Source organism: Hoplias malabaricus, chromosome 2, assembly GCF_029633855.1.
Source record: "Hoplias malabaricus isolate fHopMal1 chromosome 2, fHopMal1.hap1, whole genome shotgun sequence".
Classification (NCBI taxonomy): domain Eukaryota; kingdom Metazoa; phylum Chordata; class Actinopteri; order Characiformes; family Erythrinidae; genus Hoplias; species Hoplias malabaricus.
In genome coordinates, this window is record NC_089801.1 from 74,770,900 (window position 1) to 74,786,274 (window position 15,375).

The following is a 15,375-nucleotide window of genomic DNA, read 5'->3' on the forward strand; positions in this document are numbered from 1 at the left end:
TGTGGTTTAATATTTAATAAACGGAATATCTCTGACAAAACATCGGGTATTAAAACAAAATTAAAACTATTTCAGGCGGCACGGTGGCGCAGCAGGTAGTGTCGCAGTCACACAGCTCCAGGGGCCTGGAGGTTGTGGGTTCGATTCCCGCTCCGGGTGACCCTCTGTGAGGAGTTGGTGTGTTCTTCCCGTGTCCACGTGGGTTTCCTCCGGGTGCTCCAGTTTCCTCCCACAGTCCATAAAACACACGTTGGTAGGTGGATTGGCGACTCAAACGTGTCTCTAGGTGTGAGTGAATGTGTGTGTCTGTGTTGCCCTGTGAAGCACTGGCGCCCCCTCCAGGGTGTATTCCCGCCTTGCGCCCAATGATTCCAGGTAGGCTCTGGACCCACCACGACCCTGAATTGGATAAGTGGTTACAGATAATGAATGAATGAATAAAACTATTTCAGGAGGGACTTTGACTCCATTGGCTGCAGCACTAAATGAGGGACAGCTAACTCTGGCTGCTGATTGGCTAAATAAGTGACGATCTATGTCGTCATAATAAGTGAGTCTATGGAGCCTCTCCCTCTGGAGCTTCATCTTAACAGTTTCACCTCAGAAATTATACAATAATTCTTTAAAATATTTTGGCAGGCTGGATTAGAGCGATAATTGGGCCAGATCCTGCTTCATAATACAAATTTGCTGTTAGAAAAGGCCCGGAGCTAATGTAAAAAGACCCGGGGCTATAGCCCCGTAGCCAGGGCCTAGGCAAGCCCCTGTGCAAAGGGAGCATAAACGAGCCTTTAAACAGTGTTTTAGGATTCTAATGCTATGAAGAATGGCCACTTTGTTTCTCTTGAGCTGAGCGTTTTATTCTATTTTGTCTTCATGTAAACAAAATTCGTGCTTTGTTTCTATTTTTGGCTAAGGAATTTGTCCTTCTGAGCTTCAGAGTATTTCTCAGCCTTCGTCTCTGTCTAGACTTTGCTTACGTCCACCAAGCAACTGAAACTGGGCTTTATTTACATTTATTTCTCAAAAAAAACCAAAAACGTGTTTGCTCCCTGGAATAAAGCGAGAACGCTGTCCCCACCCTTCCCCCCTTACAGACTAGGGTGTATGCGTAGCATGTTGTACTACTTAACACAGATTAATTTCATTGGGGCAAAATAAGTGTGAAAAAGTATTTAATTTACACAACAAAACTTTAGATATTCAGTTTATTTAAGCAGTAAATTTTCGAGGTCATTTGGCGTACCCCCTCTTTATACTTCACAAACCAGTTTGAGAACCATCATTGCACAACCTAACTGCAATTTTTGTATTCCCCATATCATCAGCATAATAAACATAGCAGTTCAACCATTTTGTCAAACTGAATATTGGAATAAGAATCACATAAATTAATCAGTCAAAAGATCTGTCGATTATTACAATACAAAATAAAATAAAAAGCATTATCTAAAATAAACGGCTACACTGCTCGGTTAGAGTGTATTGCCTCTCCCCGAAAAACAGTAAAATGTATTTTTAGCAGGCTAACTTTGCCGTTAGGTTCCTCAGTTTAAGCTTTGGGGGAAGGGAAGAAACGGAATAGCTCCGCCTTGTCTGGGCAGCTCTTGAGAGGAGATTGCAGGGAAATCTGATGCTTTTTTTTTCCTACAGAGAGGGAATACCAAAGCAAATCCTTCCCCACAACATCGACCTCTCGTATTTACAGGATTTAAGTCGGATAACTCGTATACCGAAACGATGAGGGAACAATTGAGAACGTAAGTGCGATGCATCGATGCCGCGGTTAAATGTCGCCTGGTTTGCCCTGCAGAAATCAGAGGACGCTGAAGGAGTTTACCTTCCTATTAGCTTCGCTAGCGGGTGCAGCTGTTATAAACAGTTCACCCCACCGTTTCTACAACCCTGCAGGTGCCTCTCCTATCTGCCAGAGCAAATACAAATCGATTGTTTTCACTACATTCCGATGCTCCTATATTTGGTTACTGTTTGCCATTCCTCTAACGACCCGGTGCGTCTTTCATGCATCGCCTTGTAAATACCGCTTTATTAAGGAAAGACGTGGGAAATCGTTGGTTACATTTATTTGTTTTAAGGTTTTAAATGGGTGTGTTTAGCTGTGCAGGGCCTCTTTCCCCACCATGGTTTAACAGCTCCTTAAAGCTGGCTGATACTGTGCTATTTTCTCCCACAGATGTAAACGTTACTAAATAATCTTACTATAATTGCAGACAGATTAATGAATTGGACATCGTGGTGACATACTGTGTGTGCGCGTGTGCATGAGAAAATGCTTTATGTAATCTCATTATTTTCACCTGTAATTGTTACGCGCAGTTAGGAGGTCATTTTAATCCAAACCCATATTATGACACTACTTCCGTCTTCTCTAGCGTCTTCAATGGGCAGGTATGGGGTTTCGGATAGAGACTGGCACAAGGCCATTATTAACATGCACTGCTGTCCTACACTGTATCTATGTGTAGGGGGCGCAGACAGTTTCAGTCAAACATGTGAGGGCAGAGGTAAATTATTTGTTGTGCTTAATTGCAGTGTCCTTAAATTTGTTGTAATGCAGATGATGGGTAGTTTGTGTATAATAAGCTGCCGTTTGACATATGAAATACCTCTGTTAGTTGTAGTTAAGGAATATAAAGTGTTGCATTGTTAAGCATTGCTAATTTTTCTTTTAAACATTGTGTTCATGTAATAGTTGTGTATTTTCAGTGCATTGTTGTTACTTTGGAATTGAAGATTAAATGATTTTGTCCTGACTAATAATAGAATAATAATCTCATGCAAAAATAAAAATTCAAATGGGATATTTTGGAGGAAGTGACTGTAGAGATTCTGTAGTTGATTTTCTACTTTAAATTAACTAATTAATTAATGTTTTAAAATCAAGTATTTAGAATCAGTATTTAGTGCAGCCGTGTGTTCCCCTTTCTTCTTGCATTGGCGGAATTTGTGATAAATTTATTTTATTTTTAAATAATTATTTGTTTATATTTTATCAGTGATTACAAGTGTTGCACTAAGATTGGGGGATTTCAAGACACTCATAGGGCTTTACATTTATTGGGACATTTGTGGAAGTTGAGCTGTCTCTTTAATGCTATGGTTCCCAAAATTTTCTGCCGTTCCCCCGTTTTTTTTTAGATGAGAATATTTTTGCCCCCAACCTTATTGACACACGTACACATCTTTTACTTCCTAGCTCCACTGGAATTTATTTTTACATTCATACAAAAATGAAACTACAAACAAAACTAAAGGGAGTGTGCTTAAAATTTTGCTGTCATTAAACAGATTTGTGCCTAATTTTTTTCCTTGCACAAAAAATAAATTATAAAACAGCTTCCTGAGGGGACAAAACACTAAAACCTGCACTTTTGCTCTACAAAAATGACACATTTAATCCCCACATCTCTTCAGTGACTGGTATGGGCTTGATTTGAAACATGCCTCATCATATTTTCTTGTTTTTCATTTAGAAATTGTGGCTTGAGAAAACTCATCATCTGCTGCACGTTTAATCTTTTGCTAGCAGTGCTCAAACGTGTGTAGTTCATTTGCCCTGCCGTGCCCCCCGCTTTGGGAACCACTGCCTTAATGTTTAGCATCTACCTGGATATTGGGACAGCAAAGTTCTATGACAGAGTACTGTTTGGCAAACAGTGTTTTAGTGAGTACCAACTTCATTGTAAACCATTAACCCTGCAAGGTAGGACAGTCTACCAGCCACACACAAACTTTGCTTTTTCCCCCCTTGCACATAGCCCTGTGATTAGCATCAGCTAAAAACATAGACACAGACAAAAATGTGATTACACAGTTTTGTTTCATATCTGTATAAGAAATAGGGCTGGACAATACAACCAAAATATATATCGCAATATATTTCTAAATTTCAGTTGATATTATGTAATTCCGATATTGATATAAATAACATAAAAGCCACAGAAAAATTGCCCAGAACAAAAAAGGAACCTGACATTACAGTCAAACATATACCTCTTGGCTTTGTCAATATTCATATTTTTTTAACTAACTATAAAATTGAGGGCAGTGAACAGGACAGCTCCCTGCTATGAACGTCAGTCATTGACAAATGCTGTAAATAATGTATATTGAAATATTTAAAATGTTTTTAAAAATCATATTATTGTTATTGAAATGTTTTATGTTGCAGTATATATTAATATTATCCAGCTATAATAAGAAAGAGTCATGAAATGACTCTGCTTATGGTAATGTATTGCTTTTCACCTGTTGAACATGACCTGCACGCTGAAATACAAAAATATTTATGTTTTAAGAATGAATTCATGAATTCATCACTTTTTTTTTTATCGTAAGAGGATTTTGCAACAGTTTCTTAAGGGTGGAGGTTTTTCATTACCTGGGCAATCAAAATAAAAATTTTATATAATCAAAATATAAATTTATCGAGGTATGATTTAAATATTTCCTTGTGGGTTTGAGATATTTGCACCTGGTGCATGTATAGTGTGTTCTAATAAATGTTTAAATATTTAAAAAAATGACAATAAAATGATTAACTTTTGATCTGTTCACTCTACAGTGTTTAACATGAGTTTCTTTAACAGTGACAGTGTTACACAGTTTTCTGTAGTAATAATTGTTGATATAATACAAGATAGAAAATTATATAGTGATAACTTTTTGTCCACATTGCCTAGGCCTAGCAGCAAATTGAAAAGCAGTCACCACAGTGGAATATAGTGAAAAGCATTTTACACAGCATATTCCATAGCAACATGTAGAATGTGTAAAAATGAATGCGCTGTTACAATGTTGTCACTTGAACTCTTTGCATTTTGAAAACTAAATACTGATTTCATGTTACAGCGGAATACAGTACACATTGGAATCTAATTAAGGCAGACACAACTGACACAAATGTTACTCATTATTTTAATGAAATGCTGTTTGATTTCTTAACACAAAAGCAATGTGTGTGGGTATGCATTTATAGAATGAAATACTAATTTGTGTCAGAATAAAACAAAACTTAAAACGGAAATTGTATTCCATTGTGTGCTGTTTGGAACATGCCAAAACAAGTGCAACACACTTGATCACAGATTACAAAAAAAAAACAGTAAGTAAGTGAAGCTGATCCGCACTGCGATGCCAATCCTTTAGTCATATTATAATACACAATATCCAGAGAAATATTAAAGGATGTCAGACTGGCAGATTTGTTACGAGAGTCTATTAATGGCTTGGAAATAACAGAATACATATCACTAAAACTGTTTGCATTGAGGCCCCCTAGTTTTAATCTGAAAATGTAATCATCTAGTGAGTGCTGGAATAAGTTACAGCTATAACTTAACAATCACAATTAAGTGATTTCTCAACCACCGTGCAAAAATTAGTGAGTATTCTAACTGCACGGCCATTATGTTTAACTGTGACATGTATATCACAGTGCTTTTTGACTAAACACAGTAATGTGCAGTGTTTTTATTTTAAGCATGTTCACAGTGCCACTCTGTGCACAAATACAATGTAGTTGAGCTGATTTCATTTTAAGGTTTGTGTTCAATTCTGACATTAATTCAGCACTTCATTCTATAAATGCAAAACCACATGTTGTATTTATTTTAAGATTTCAAGCACATTTAAATCAATTTAATGACTATTATTTGCATTTTGGCTTGTTTTCTTTATGTCAGTATTTAAACAAAATCTCGTGCATTTTATTTTACTGAGGTGTTTTAAGTTTGAAATAGCACATGGTGGACAACAGTGCAGTTGTGCCTTGATTTTTTAATTTTTTTTAAATCATGGGAAGATGTTGGAAGAGGAAGGAGAAAAGGATTCATTGAGTAGGAGCAGTGATTAATTTATTATTTTACTTTAAGCACTGCAATTAAACAACACACTAAAATCACCAGGAGTTCAGCAACATTTTTCTGAAGGTCACTGGAAGAGTTTGAGGCTCTGCTTCTGCTTGTTTCTCTTTTCATTAAAAAATTATATTGTCTTTTAACCACCAGTTTTAGTAGTCAACGTGTTGCTTGGCTTTTAGGCTTTTATGGTCAGCTATGATGAGGGCAAACTGTTACTCTGCTGTCTTCCCATTAATTTGTTTTGTCTGCAACAATGAAAATGTCACTTTGATTGGCCGGTCTGATTTTAAAACATCTGTAAAGGCCTGTTCACACAGAGTCAAAAAAAACGTGTCCGAAACTGCAAAACTGCATAAGATTTTAAATAGAATCTGTTGTATTTTCTGCGTTCATCATGGGCTTGTGTGTGGTTTGGAGTGGTCTGAATGAAGTTGGTCAGATATGCAACAAATTTGGAAAGGAATGCCTTTTACCTAGAATATGCAAGTTTAAAATTCAGCTTGGTATTTTCAAAGGCTTTTGATGTTCAAAATCTCATAAAAATTTACAGGTTTACTGGTGTTAAATGTTGACCACTCTGCAATGCTGGAAACTCATGAAAATTGGCATACTCATTAAGATCTCACAACGGTTTAGAAATATTTTGATATTTTGTTTGTCTAGTTGATTCTGTAACGCCCTCTACATTTTCTAAATAGTAACTTAGCTGTGGTTGCAAATCTTGGCATCGTAACAATTTGACCACCTATACATTAATTATACTATCTATTTGAGTACAACTGTTCTCACTATAACAAAATATAATAAACAGATACAAAGGTTTTGGTTTAAAGACATTAATGCATGTAAGTCTACTTTCTTCAGAGAACACACAAAAAAAACCCCAGACAAATGAATAAAAAAAAAACAGGAACAAGACATAGATTGCGCTTGGTTTGATCAGCCTCAAATTGTGCATGGTTACTTATGACAGTAATAATTACATATTTGTTGCAGTTACAAGTCAGAGGTATAGCACCAGCTATATAAAGATATGTTTAAACGAACACAACCTGCCCTTACATATATATTTTACGTTTATTTACGTATATTACGTATATTTTTGCACCAGTGTAGGGCCTCTTGTCCACCTGTGACAGGGGGGACTATAGTAATTATAATCATACACAAGATGAGATGTAAAATATCCTATGCCAATCCATTAGATCTTCACATAAGGCCCACCCCAATCTCTTCCTTCCGGCAGCCACATCATTTCTATGGTTTCAATCCATACAGCTACACTGTAATGTTGCTATTATCTAATCTACCCTTAACATCTACGGTTACTCATTGAGCCCATCACATGGGTACCCAAACCACCCACTGCATCACTAGCTCTTCAAAGGGGTCATCAGGTAGGCACCTCCCCTCATCAGTGTTTCGATGAATTAAGCCCACAACATCTCCAGAAGACTCAACTGTGAAGTCTGGTGTCCCAGACCCACCCCCTCCAAGCTAGCTTTACAGTCCTACCTTACCCTTTACCATCAACAACCGTAAATGCACACTGGCCTCCTGGTGACTAAGGCTGTACCTAGCCCCACTGGCACCGTAAATGTGTGATCAGTGCCACCAGTTTCATGTGATCTTTATGTGCTACATCACCAACTACCACCTCCACAGTGCGTTTCCCAGAGAACACTATTCTGTGTTCTCCTTATCCACAACCAATGACTAGACCTTTCAGCTGTTTCTGATAACTCCTTCTAAGCTGCCATTATTTTTTGGCCCCTAATGCCGAACTGCACAAGCAAATAGAAATTAAAAATCCTTCAATCTGTATAGTTTTTGCACCTCATCAATAGACAACCTGTCTTTAACTGAATTTCATTGGTTTCCATTTGGGAAACATTTTTCATCTTCAAGCATTTGTTTGTAGTAAGGGAAATCGGCTGGTTCAGGGTTTTATACATTACATTAATGAGAATCTTCCTGCTCAGTCTCCTCATTCAGCTTTTAAGCTAGAAACAAAGAACTTTGTTTGTGGATAAAATACCTAAATACTAGTCTTGACTATTTCTCTATGTATTTGTGTATGGTTTTCTTACACCATTTATATGATGGTGTTACAGCCTGTCTAGGTAAGCTGCAACATAATTAATAATAATGAGAAAAAAATAAATAAAAAAAATGTCTCCCCCAACTCCTCACACTTCAATCCCACCAGACCAAGAAAACCACACAATGTCACAAGACTCCAGTCTCCAAATGTTTTACTGACTGTAAGGCTATAATGGAAGCAGAGCGTCAGGAGTGATCTAAGCCCAAAACAATCAAAACCCCTTTCCACCCAACATATATAACTTACCTAACCAAAAATAATTAAGAAAGAAAATACAAAAACATAACCTATCTTCCTAACAAAAACAGAAGCAATTCAACCCCTTTAAGGAAAAGAAACCAGGCTACACCCCCTACAGCTTCCAACTTAGTAGGATAACTATTACGTTAACACTACATTAGGTAGCTGAATCACACACACAATAGCATGCCAACATACACACACAAGCCTTAGTCTGGCAGGAAGAAGCAATGGCAAGGAGGAAGAGGAGGAGCTTCTTTCAGTCAACCAGCAGGGCTTTATATCTGTTCTGCCTTAATCCTGTCAGCCAACCAGAGCATGGTTCCAGCAGCAAATCAGCAGCACCTGAGGCATTTACTCAGAGAGTAGAGAAACACAAATAAGTCACTAGACGTAACAGATGGTCACAATTACTGCATTTATTTCTGTGCTTGATCTGTGTGGTTATAATAAGTGGAATGTATTACTGCTGAGCTGCAGTCACACTTGCAGGTACAGCACTGTCTAGTTTCAAATGGACACTTTTCAGAAAAGAAAACTTTGTCAGTCAGTAATCATGTTGTGGGACTTAATGTGAGACTGGATGATAATTGTAAGTTCTGAGATTTAGCAAATCGCTATATGAGAGGAGAGTGGAACAAAATGGTTTAAGACAGTTTTAGACTTGTCTAACAATGGTAATGTGTTTAGATTGATTTAAACTTTTATTTGAATAAGAAAAACATGCTGGGAATGTAATTCATTTGAATGAATTTGAGTCACTGACTTGTTTCCTATGATGTAACTACTGACCTGATTTTCAGAAATGTTGGCATATTTAACCTTTTAATTTAATTAGGCAAGTCGTTAAGAACATATTCTTATTTACAATGTCAGTCTGGCAAGCAGCAAAGGCTAAAAAAGAAATGTCCCCTTTGTGGCAGCATACGTCTTGCTAAAATTCCAATATATATTTCCATGTTAAAGGTAATTTCTCACACGTACCTATACTGTGGGTTATTTCCACTGCATCAGGTAGTGTGGAGAGGAGCAAATTTTGAAGGTTTGAGGCCTCTTTTATAAAACCGTGCGTACGCACTCCTAGCCTTTTTTTCAGCTCCCTTTTTACCCTTGTAGTTAGTTATAGTGACTGCATTACTGTAGAGGCTACAAAGAATCTGTGGTTTGTGTCACAATCACTCTTCCCATTACTCGAAACGTAAAACCTTAGACACTTGAACCCTTCCACATCTGCTTTCTGGGAGATAACGACGGTCTCAGAATTGGAGGGGCTGATCCGTATACAGACAACTTCACACTTGGCGGCAAAACACCTAATAATGTGAAAATAATGTATATTTGTTTGGTACAGTGATTTTATTTTATTCATGGTTTATTTAGGATATTGAAACATTTTTATATTCCATTTCTAAGGTGTAATATTCTTAACTGTAGTTTTGCTAACAGTTCATTGCTCTTTGAAGGTGTGTTTCAAACAAATCAACATAACTGCCGAAGATAAGACATTACACCCCTTCAAAGAGCAATGAATTGTTAGCAAAAAAGTTCTATAAAGATAATGATAACATTATTATGCTAATATATTATCATTATATCAATGGCATAAAATGATCCTAAAATGAAATTATATATTTTTGCAAAGTGACAGTGTTCCTCCTTCCCCGCAAGCTGTAGGAGTATTTTCCAGAACCACTTTAAAGCCATTTGGAAATCATTCTTCATGGCTGCAGTGAGTGGGGCTCGAACACACCACCCCAGGACCCTGGAGCTGTGTGAGAGTGTCATTACTTGTTGTGCTACAGTGCCATCCTTGGATATTGTTAGATAAATATACAAAATAAACTATGGGTGCACCAATATGGGAATTCTTGGCTGATGCCAATATCCCACCCTATAAAGTACATAGCTGCTGATGCTTCTATACACATTTATATATTGCAGAAAAATAAGGTACATTATAGACAAATGCAGCATTTATTTACTTGATATTGTAACTTTCAACAAACTGCACAATAAAATATAATATGTCTCTTGAGAAAATTCTAATTAAAATTTAAATAATATAAATATTATTCCATTGTGTTGATTTTACCTTTTCCTCCCATGGTCCAAAAACACATGTTGGTAGGTGGATTGGCTACTCAAAAGTGTAATTAGGGGTGAGGATGTGTCGCCCTGTGGAGGTCCAGGGTATGTTCCCACCTTGTGTCCAGTGATTCCGGGAAGGCCCTGGACCCACCACAACCCTGAACTGGATAAAAGATTACAGAAAATGATTTTACATTGATTTTTGTTTTATTTAAATAAAAAGGCTTTTTTTTCTTCTTCTGATAATTAAAAGCTTAATTCTTAAGAAGCAGAGATAATTTATTTTAGACAGTTATCCTGAAATGTTACTATTATGATGTCTTGGATGGATTTATTAAACGCGGAATGGAATGTCTGAAATGAACACTATACTATCAAATAAGAAACTGACTCCACTACAGTCAGTTTTTATCCAAAGCCTGTACTTAGACCTACTTTAAGTTGCATTTTTCATGTACTTAACACATGAAGAACACAATCAGAAAAGAAGTTCACACCAATGGAAAACGATGAATATGTGGATTTACACATTGACAATAATTACTAAAACCTATCCTTTTCAAGCATTGATATTCTTCATACATAGAGGCATGTTTCTGAACATTTGGGGGCCCTATCCCACCTCTATACATTTTTTCCTTTATTTATGCCCACTTTTCTATGTCAATATTTTCTGTTATTTGCTTTTTTCCTGGTTGGTATATGAGCTTGACATAGTACCTCTTGCATGCCTCCCCTGGTATATTCTTGTGTTGTCAATCTTGTGATTCATCCCAAATACCACCCTACGAAGTTTACTTTGCAGTTTTTAAAACTTCACTGCTGACTCCAGACTAGTAGTACACTAGTTTGAAAGGAAGACCTAAATGTTATAGCTAAATATAAATGGAGCATGTGTGTGCAGAGACCATTGTTTTATGACTTACATTGTGCCTGCATATGGTACCTTTTGCTTTACGCGACTTGACTCTGCATGGCTTGGCTTGTCGCTTTTCCACTAGCAGAGCTTCCCCACGAAATGGAGCCGGTGACGTTGCAAAACCTCATATTGCGAGCTGTGAAAACAATGGAGGCGGTACGTTTGCATGTTTTTGTTTTTGGACTGAACATGGCTCCGCACTCCAGTTCTCACAGATCGGGTGTACTTGTTGCACATTCAGCTTTTGCTAGAAATTTTCAGCTGCCATTGGCCCAAGCAGCATTTAAACCTCTTCAAAACAACACAAGGTAAAGTTACAAGCGGCTGTTGAGACTCGAATCAAACCAAATGTGAAAATGTGAGACATTTGAGATTAAATCTTAGTTTTGCTGTAAAATGCCATGAAAGCATTACCAATTCTCTCCTGTTTTCAGACAGTAAATATTTTTTTTCTCTATTTTGGCTTATATTTGAATACAATATCGATAAAAAAAATGTAAGATTATGATCAGTGCATGTGCAATTCCTCTGTGCTCCAGGGTTTCACATCTGTAGTCACAAGAGGGTTATTTACACGCACAAAATATTAAACCTTGCAGGTTTAAATTTTCCTCCTGTTGTTTTTGCAGCCTCTATTTCTGACATTGATGTGATGCCATACCTGACTGTAACTGACTTTCTTATGAGTACATCTGCACAGGTTTTACTGTAACTTTACATGATAATAGGTAAAATCTCAGGACATTTTAAAGCCAGAACCCTAGTGAGCAAGGGGTTATTTGAGTGCCAAACTCTGAATGGAAAGGAATAAGATGATCTGGCATTAAGTGCATTAGTTAGTTGTCTTGTTAAAATATTGTCCTGTTTATGCGTTAAGGTTCAGTAACATAGCTGCATGGTTATGGGTCAAATATTTACACCTCTACACCATGCATATTGCCACCGATTATTTTATTAATAAATATATTTAAATCAAATTTAAATATGCATATAAAGCTGATTTCCTCTAAAGAATACAGGAATAAAATATATTATTTGGGAAATATATCTGCTTATACAGTTCATCATGGTATATATTAAACAGCGGCGGACAGTAATGAAGTAAATGGAATTCCTTACTGTACTTAAGTACTTTTTTCGTGTATCTGTACTTTACTGAAGAAATTCCATTTTGGGCGACTGTTTACTTTAACTCCACTACACTGTAAAAAATCTGTAAAATTTATGGTAAAATACTGGCAGCTGTGGTACCCGAATTTCACTTTTAAAAACATTATGGTGTCTTTTTTGGCAAACATAAATTTTAAATGCATAACTTATTTGTTTATGGAAAACTACCTTAAATAAAAAAAGGATATTTTGAACCTCTTTACAGTAATATGGTGTAAAATTAACAGCTATTTTATAAAACTGTAAACAATTACATCCCATAGTTAACATATTACAACCATTATTGTTTTACTGTATTTTATTGTAAAGTTCTACTTTACAGTAAATCACTGGCATTTATGGTTGCCAGAATATACAGCATAACACATTAGGCTTTAAAGTTGTTTTACATAGATTTTACAATAAACTCTTGTTTATGGTAAGTTACAAAGGAAATTAAATAAACATAAACAAAGGTACAGACTATTATTTGCATTAGTATATTCTCAGTATAGATTGAACAAATCTAATAACATGCCCAGTATACGTATAAAGTAGTGGTGAGATCAAGTGTGTGCAAACATATGAGTCTTCCATGGTGGAATTAAAGCAGTGTAAAAAGTGGCCACTTGCCTTAGTTCATCAAACGTAACGTCACTGAGTCCAAATTTGAAATTTAACATGGGACAGAGTCTCTCACAGATATGATGTTCTAGAACTTGGAAATTAAAGCATGTATTTCCTTTTGCTCAGAGAAGAATTTAATTTAGCTTAAAATGGAGAGAAACTGTGGATACTCAGTCTGTACTCAGGGGTACATGTAACATAGCAAGAACATTTTTCACATAGCATAGACATATAAAAAAAATTTACAGATGCATCTCAATAAATTAGAATATCATCAAAAGGTTAATTTATTTCAGTAGTTCTATTTGGAAAGTGAAACTCTTATGGATTCATTATAAATACAGTGATCTATTGCAAGTGTTTATTTCTTTTAATGATGAGGATTATGATTATGGCTTACAGTCAGTGAAAACTCTGAAAATTAAAATAATCAACACAAAACATCTGCAAAGGTGTCCTAAGCCTTTAAAATGGGGATTCTGGTTCAGTAGGCTACACAATCATGGGGAAGACTGCTGACTCGACAGATGTCCAGAAGGCACTCATTGACACCCTCCTGCTGTATCCAAGCATATTAATGAAAAGGTGAATGGAAGGAAAAAGTGTGGTAGGAAAAAGGTGCACAAGCAACAGGGATAACCGCAACCTCGAAAGGATTGTCAAGAAAAGGCCATTAAAAAATTTGGTGGAGATTCATTAGGAGTGGACTGCTGCTGGAGTCAGTGCTTCAAGAGCCACACCACAGACATATCTAGGACACGGGCCACAACTGTTGCATTCCTTGTGTCAAGCCTCCCATAACCCAGAGACAATGCCAGACGTGTCTCACCTGGGCCAAGGAGAAAAAGACCTTGACTGTTGCTCAGTGTCCAAAGTCTTGTTTTCAGATGAAAGTCAATTTTTTGCATTTCATTTGGAAATTAAGGTCCTAGAGTCTGGAGGAAAAGTGGAGAGGCACATAGTCCAAGCTGCTTGAGGTCTAGTGTGAAGTTTCCATAATGTTTTGGGCAGCCATTTAATCTGCTGGTGTTGGTCCACTGTGTTATATCAAGTCCAAAGCTAGTGTAGCCGTCTATTGTGAATTTTTAGAGCACTTCATGCTTCCCTCTGCTGACAAGCTTTATGAAGTTGCTGATTTAATTTTCCAGCAGGACTTGGCACCTGTCCACACTGTCAAAAGTACCAATAACTGGTTTAATAACCACAGTATCTCTGTGCTTGACTGGCCAGCAAACTCCCCTTATTGTTAAGAGGAAGATAAAACACCAGACCCAACAATGCAGACGAGCTGAAGGCCACTATCAAAACAACCTGGGCTCCCATAACCTCAGCAGTGCCACAGGCTGATTGCCTCCATGCCATGCAGCTGTGCTGCAGTAATTAATGCAAAAGGAACCCTGACATAGTATTGAGTGCATATACTGTACATACTTTTCAGAAGGCAAACATTTCTGTATAAAAAATATTTTTTTTAATTCTTAGAAGATTATATAATAATCTTATAATATTCTAAATTTCTGAGATAATGACTTGGGTTTTCATTGGCTGTGAGCTATAATCATCAACATTTAATGAAATAAACACTTAAAATAGGTCACTCTGTTTGTAATAAATCAGTATCGGTATACGTTTCACCTTTTAAATGAATTACTGAAATACATACATTTTTAATGATGTTCAGATTCATTGAGATGCACCTGTATAAACACCAACAACCAAATTGAAATAACATGCAAAAACAAAAGCATTTACAAAACCTTTAATTTCAAGTTGTACAGTGAATCACTTATTTTTAATTGTTTTACAAATAATAAAATAACTTTAAATTATTACAATAAAATATCTTTGAGAGCAGAACACACTGTCCAATTCAGTTATATGTTTTAAAATATAATAGTCTTCATTTTTTAAAATATAACTGGTAGTCACTAACATTTTATGTTCTTATTAGTGACTGTTAATTGCCTGATCTTCTCCGCTAATGCATTTTGAAACAGATCTGACGCCATAGATCAGGCTGCTGCTCATAAATTAAAAACTGGATATAATCAAATAAAAGAAACTTTCCAATGATGTACAACACTGTGCAAATGCATATCAAGAGCATGTTGCATTTCATGTTACTTATTTCTAGATAGATACCTTATTAATCCCAGAGGGAAATTCTAATTATTGGTGGTGTAATGTGGGAAATTATTTACAAAATTAACAATAAAGTTTTTAATTAAACAAAAATATTTAAATTAATAACTACACTATTACACAATGGTCCAGATTGCTTAATTCTAAATGAGTATATATAATCGGCAAATACAAAAATACACATACTTATACTTGTACACAGTTAGGAAAAAATGGTATTTATG

General features: G+C 36.2%; 1 protein-coding gene across 7 annotated transcripts in view; it reads left to right on the forward strand.

The window, feature by feature from the left end:
- The window catches only part of dmd (dystrophin), a 163,759-nt gene that overhangs the window by 101,440 nt on the left and 46,944 nt on the right, over positions 1–15,375 (forward strand). The window contains exon 1 of one of the 7 annotated variants that reach the window (XM_066661562.1): positions 1,602–1,760. The exons of the other annotated variants lie outside the window; for them this stretch is intronic. Coding sequence (XP_066517659.1) covers positions 1,741–1,760 — 20 coding nt within the window. The 5' untranslated portion in view covers positions 1,602–1,740. Of the gene's footprint in view, positions 1–1,601; positions 1,761–15,375 lie in introns of those variants that run through there. 7 annotated transcript variants of the gene reach the window in all.